General features: G+C 42.4%; 1 protein-coding gene across 2 annotated transcripts in view; it reads right to left on the reverse strand.

The window, feature by feature from the left end:
• Positions 1 to 3,462: 3,462 nt before the first annotated feature.
• KIF1B (kinesin family member 1B) overlaps positions 3,463 to 6,808 on the reverse strand; it is a 79,190-nt gene continuing 75,844 nt past the window's right edge. For both annotated transcript variants that reach the window (XM_010137102.1, XM_010137028.1), the window contains 4 exons: positions 5,940 to 6,089; positions 5,267 to 5,459; positions 4,544 to 4,662; positions 3,463 to 3,780 (listed from right to left, as the gene is read on the reverse strand). In XM_010137102.1, the coding sequence (XP_010135404.1) occupies positions 3,738 to 3,780; positions 4,544 to 4,662; positions 5,267 to 5,459; positions 5,940 to 6,089 (505 nt within the window). In that variant the 3' untranslated portion in view covers positions 3,463 to 3,737. The remainder of the gene's footprint in view (positions 3,781 to 4,543; positions 4,663 to 5,266; positions 5,460 to 5,939; positions 6,090 to 6,808) is intronic.

A 6,808-nucleotide genomic window follows, 5' to 3' on the forward strand; every position in this document is an offset into this window, starting at 1 on the left:
TACAGTTCAGACCACATATTGGGGTTATTAACCACAACGGAGAGATGCAACGCACACGTTGGAGACCCATTTTAAAGGACATTCAGGAAACCGTTCCAGAGCAGCATTAGTGTCCTTCCTTTGAGCAGCAAGTTCCAGCTGCATCCTCAACAAAAACACCCACCACGGAATAAACTAACACAAACTAAGAGTACCAGACAGATGCATATGCATAGGCAGTATTAGCTGATTGGATAGTACCAGTGGGTGTTACTCCAAAGCTAATCCTCTTTCTTATCTACTGTGCAATTACTTACAGATGTATAAATATACAATACATTACATAAAATTAAATCCCTGTAAATTAGATAACAAGCAGCAAAAAGTAAAGTCTTTGCTTTGAAATAGCTTGATAAGCAGTAATAAGGACTATTGGACACTGACAAAAAAAACCCCTCTCACAATGGTCTGGAAATAATATTGCCTTCCCTTCTGCATCCGGAATATAGGAGTCTTCTTTAAGAATGTACTTAAAGTGCATTTCTAAATTACAGTATAGGAGGTTTGGTTTAGCTTCAAAATATCCAGGAAGCTCCAACACTAATGACACCTTTTTCAATGGATAAAAAAAAAAAAAAGATTATTTTCTCCTTCATTTTAGTGGGGAACAAAAAACCCCGCTGTTTCACACTCATTCTCTCCCAGAAATGCCTGTCGAGTTCACTACCAGTGCTTATGCTCAGTGGGCTGGCAGGCCCACAGCATGATGCCTCGCCTGCAGGGGCTGAGTCCCAAGAGCTGTCTGACTCTGGGACTTCACCTACACGCAGCAGGTCACCAATGTCACGAGAACACAGCTTAGCACATTTTTCCCTTCTTGCTAGATCAAAAAAGCTTTAACGTGAATGGAAATCCACTGTTTTTTTTCTTCGTTACCCTTTTAAAGAAAACCTGGATTGCTTTCCATCTGGTTTTAAGTAGGGAAACTGATGTCTCAAAGTAGGCGTCAATAATGGGTGAAAACCTGTAACTGTGCGCCTTTGTGTGTCTGAAAATAGTAATGCCCGGTGGAACACAAGCAGCATCTATTTTTTCGCAGATTATGCAGCTTTAAGAGATACTGATGCTTAAAAATAGAATTTTGCTCTTCTGATTATATGTTATCCACATAGACATCAAGTCATCAGAAGCTGCCTGGAGTCTTTAGACAGAAGAGTAACATTTATGCAATAGAGCTGTAACATTTCCAGCTCTATAAAATAAGCATCTGTTTCTTCCTGCTTTTGAAGGACGATGCCTTAACCACATTTCTATGCAATGCCTATATCCCTTTAGTTCGTTTTCTGGATTATCCAAAGCAAAGACTTTGCAAACTAGTTCTCTTCTAGTTAAAAAAAGAAAAAGATAAGAATTAAAATGCTCTCCGTGTGTCACAAAATACAACCACGAGTCACTACCCCTCCTCAAACTGGTTCCACTTTCATTACGAACGGTGGTGATGGCAGCATTAGCTTAGCGCTTACGATTAGCCTAATGCTGGAGATCGGCTTAGCTCCAGCTTGGGGAGCCTCTTGCAGCACTAGCAGTCTGGCTTAGCCACGCGCTGCAAGTGCGTTATCCGTTGCATAACAAAGATATCATCACTGTATCGCAAGTCACACAGAATCAAACGACAAAACCAGAAGAAATAAAAAAAAACATCCCTACTATGCTCCTGGGTCCCCAGGATGCCCTCTCACTCCGGCTTCCACTTCTGGACTCAATCTGAGGACCACAGGAGATAGCACGAACACAGCACCTAGCTCGAGTGCTATCTCGAAATACATAAAGGCAAGTCCTAGCAAGTGTCAGACTCCATCTCCCTGCTCTTTTGCCAACTATGATTTTAGGAGGTCTCATTACGCATTGCACTTGACTGAAGAATGAAAACCCCATAAAGCTAAAAAATTGCTCAGCTGACGCCAGTCCCACGTACACTTTTGGCCACACAATTTCCAATGCATGGCATGACCTGCTGATAAGTGAGCTGAATCAAAATGACCTTCTTGAGCTGGAGTGTGCCTAGATGTGCCTACTGTAATAGTGGAACAAACCCCTTTTACCTCTCCTGTGAGAGGTCGGACCCTCAGGATCCCCAGGATCACAGCTAGCCCTACCAGTGCCCAAGGTAAGTCAAAAATACAGCACAGCAGTCCGAAATACAGTAAAAGAAAACCAACAACCTCCTTCAACCTCCCTGAAAACCTAACTAAGAAAGGTGAGTTTACTTCTCAAAGGAAATTCATTCTGCTTTCCCTCCTTGGGAAAAAGACAAAACTTCGGCCACAGGGAGAACTTACATTGTAGGTCAAGAACTAACAGCACCCAGCTCATTGCCAAGAAGCCAATTATTACACCCCACTGCCCTGGACCAGAGTCCACTTGATCCATCCTCCAGGAAGGATTAATTCTGAAGTTAAAACTAACCAGCGGGTTCTAGCTGATGAAAACTGTAGCAGGGAAATTAGGAGACATTCAGCAGTGATTCCAAAAGGAAGTGAAAGTGTCCTGCTGCTTCCTGGAGAACGCTGCAAGGGCTAGGTCTAGGTTGTATGTTGTAGACAGAGGGTGCTTTCCCCGTGAACAAACGGAACGTCCTCCGAGTATTACAGAGGGGACTCATGCCTAACACAGGCCTTTCGGAGTGATGCCATAGACCAGTCTGTCCCACCATACCAACGACAACTATAAATCCCTCTCAAGAGGCGAGAGCTGTTGCTCCAGGGACTCAGAAGTCAGGGCTGACAGCAGGAGACGCTGCCCTCCCGCGGTGATCTCCTGAAAGTGCTCGAGGGAACAACCACACTTCTGTTCTGCTTAACACTATCTGCCACATATGAAGCTGAGCATCTAAAACTTTAGGGATTGCATCGAATATTTCAGAGATTTCAGAGGTGTGGTTTATGTTTCCTCACATCAGCACAAGTTCCACCTCCTCAGCTCACAGGCAGCAGAGTGAGTGTTAATGTTCTGCAAAAGAGTTAAAGCCAAGCACTGTTCACCTGCAGCCCCACAGCAGGAGTTTAAAGGCAGGTTGTGTGAGCCAGCCCCTCTTGGTTTGTTCCCTAGCTTTTTCCAGCTCATGCATTAGCCTGTTGGACCCTGGGAACTCAAGACCTTGCACCAAGTCCAAAATCCAGTCTACCCAGATAGATTTGTCCAATATCAGCTTTTAACGGTTTAAATTAGAGGCTGGATCCAGAAAGCCTGAGGAGCCATTGCAGTTCCTGGCTGGGTAATGTCTACACAGAAGAATTCATCTTTCCCTGGCATTAGAACTTTGCCCTGAGGGAACCAATGACTACTGCCAAGTCACAAACTGAATGAAAAACCTGCAGCAGTCTAGACAGACAACAACGGACAGCGGGACAGACACCAAAAGGTCAGTTAGAATGGGAAAACAATTGTTGTAAGAAAAAATAAATAAATTTTTTTTTCTTTTTCGAGTCGTGCATAATCACTCTTTTTTTTGATTTTTTTTTTCTTTCTCTTTTTGTTTGGCCACATGCTACTAGTACAATTCTCGGTACAAGTGAAAAGAAACAAGGTAAGAGTTAGAATATCTAGAAAATGTGCTGAAAATGTGGGAATGTAGGGGATGTTAAACCACAGGATTACATACAAGAGAAACTGTCAAGAATCACAAAGAGAAAATGAGAGGTAACACTTTATCTATCCGAAGGTGAGTTAGGGAGAACAGATGAGAACATTACATGGACTCAGTACTTCAGCTGGCCCGTGCGTCTTCGAGCCAGTTTTGACCTGCATAAGAAAGAAGCAAAAAAGTATTTGTTGAATTCTAGAAGTTTATTTTTCTTCCCTCCCCACAGTTTGTCTACCTTTTTTTTTTTTTTAAACCTTTCCTATAATTCTACTTTACTCTGTATGTTTAGAAAGTAAAACGTATCAAGGGCTGAAACAAGAAAGACTTCTCAGTCCTCTGCTGTGCCCATTAAAGGAGGACGGCACCTTTAAGGACTGCACTGTTACAAAATTATTTGATGCTCTACAGTAATAACTTCGGGTTTTGGTTTGGTTTTTTTTTACTGAAAGGAAGAGCTACTGTAGCGTAAGATCTCTCTAGCAAGCAGGGGATGTTTGTGACCTGTGTCAGAGGGGAGGTTTCTAGAGGATTTCAAAAAGAGGAAGGAAATAAGCATTTGTCCTTTATCTCACAATCAAGGGAATGAGAAGGCAGCCCAGACCCGCCGGCACGGGGGCAGTAAGAAGCTTTGTAACTTTGTGAAACAAATACAAGGAATCCAATTTGTGGCCTCTAAATGTAATAGCGCATGAAGCATATCACACGTGTTCAAACTGGATACAACTGTCCGACTGTCACAAGCCACAGCATCAGCCACTCCGTTCCCTGAAATACAGGGCTGTTTGGTATTTTGTTTGGTGCCCACCCTCCTTCCTCCTTCAGCTCTCCCATCTCGTCAACTTCTTCAGAAGAGATTAAATTCTGTAACACTATCTGCCTCCTCTCACTATCTTTGTGCTGTGCCCATGAACTGCCTCTTACCGTATTGTGCCAGCAAGAAGAGGATTGAAGGCATATAACCAGTCATTCATGTCCTTGTCATTGATGGCCTGGAGCAGGACTCCACGATGCTTTGTGCACACGCCAAATGTGTTGGGTGTCTGGAATATTAAGGACAATTCATAATACTGAAGTTCAGAAGCACAGAAGCTGATGCAAATGATCTCTCTGAGAGTTTGCTTTGCCACATTCCTAAAACCTGTAAGACTTAAAGTCTTTCGTTTAAGTGTCACTGGTCATTTCCAGGATATTATTAGTCAATCAAATGGGACATCTACAAAATATTTTAACTCATGAGTATGCACTTTCAAGAGCTGCTGAGACTGTCCAATAAAGTTAATTTCTTTCCTTGAAGGATGCTGGCATGTGTTTTGGCGCTTTTTTAGCAAACAAACAGAACACACAATCCCAAACATCACTCAAACTAAACTACAAAAAACAAACACACAGGGTGATGGTACCAACACATGCTCTTAAAAGCAAATACAACGCCTAACAGCAGTCAGTTTCTTGTACAACTGTGTCCAAAACATAAGAAACCCTGATGAAACCAGGACTTTGCAGGCAGAATCATCAGATGCCAGACATTCTCCAGGACACTGATGCATTTCCTTGGACCAGAGATGACACACAGATGGTATGGATGCACCACTACCTGTAATGCTCCTGCTCTATGGGTAAATAAGTAATAGCTCTCAGACTGACCTTTACCATTGCCTGCTGATCCTCACTGTATTCCACCTGAGCTGTGGATAAGTTTATGATGCCTCTTTCTACAGGATCTTTGTCACTGTTGTAAATAAAAACGTAGGGCCGCCGAACCACCACAAAGTGCTTGGCCCAGGAGCTGGAGAGTGGCTCCTTGAAGTGGAGGTATCCTTTCTTTGAGACAACAGAGCTGGAAAAAAAACAAACCAAAACAAACCCACAGATGAACAAGAATACATTTTCCCTTAAACAAGGCACCTACCAAGTATCCCTATTAACTGCAAAACACTGTATAAGAGCACCTGGTCCTCAATACATTTTGTCTGAGACAGTATTATGAAAAAGTTCTTCTACAGCAAGTTGAATTTTGTCTTCAAGAACTGTACAAAAGTCTGCCAGAAAGAAGGACCCAAAGAGATCTCTACTTCAGTCAACTTCTGCCATGGTTTTGATGATAACAATTACACTTAAGTTACTGGAAATCCTGTTCATTAAGTAGATGTCAGCAAAGAATGCTGCAGAGTTCAAGTATCAACACAACCTTCATCAATCCTGCTTCCATCAAACAGAACTCCGTAGTTTTGCTATCATCTGTTGCTACCTTCCTCAAATGGGGCAAAGAAACTTCAAATCTCAGGAAGCCACAACCACACAACAATAGAAAACTTACCCTGGTCTGATTTCCTCAATATCAGGAACGAGGTTCAGGAATTCATTCTTTCCAGCTCTGGCAAGATAGGATGTTTCAACTGCAGGAATTAGCTGGAACTGTTCCACTTCATGACAGGGACTGGAGGCACGAGAATTTGCTTCTGGTGTCCTTCAAGAAAAGCACAGAAAGAAAAGTAAATCACAACAAACCAACTGAAAGTGACAATGAAATTCAAAGTGCATCTACAGCCTGGCCTGTCTTACGAGTTTCATTCTCCTGTCCAAAGTTTTTGTATGACTTGGGATCCTTTTGTACAATATCAAACGGCATTTCCCTTGAAATCTGTGGAATAAAACTTACCATACCTGCTAGTAAGTTGTTTCCCCACTATCTCTCCCTCGTTTCTCTTGCCAAACAGTCACAACACGTAGTCTTACTATAGTAAAATCTACTACTTGCTCAGCACTCCTCCTCTCAGGGATCTCAAACTGGGAAGACACAAATTACATGTCTTTCACTAAGGAGTCAATCCTGATTTCATCAGAATTATCTTCTGTAGATACAGCTGAGAAAGATACACACAGATTACTGGCTACAGTGGCTTATTCTGGGTTGTTGTTAGTAGGTCTTTGTAATGAACCTCTGAAAAAAACTTGTGACTCTACACAGTGAAGATGTACTGGTCACTGGAATGGCAAGCATCTGACTGTTCTTTCAGCACAAAGTAGAAAAAAAACCCAAAACCCACTTCACAGAAGGACTAAATGGGGAAAAATATTTGTGCAAAGTGATGGGAGAGGGTAAGGCAAGGGGGCTGTACAAAGAAATATCTGAAAGGAGGGAAAAGGAAGGGGGGGGGGGGAAATAAGAAAACATAGAAAAACCAG

Source organism: Buceros rhinoceros, unplaced genomic scaffold (genome assembly GCF_000710305.1).
Source record: "Buceros rhinoceros silvestris isolate BGI_N320 unplaced genomic scaffold, ASM71030v1 scaffold8620, whole genome shotgun sequence".
In the NCBI taxonomy this organism is placed as follows: domain Eukaryota; kingdom Metazoa; phylum Chordata; class Aves; order Bucerotiformes; family Bucerotidae; genus Buceros; species Buceros rhinoceros.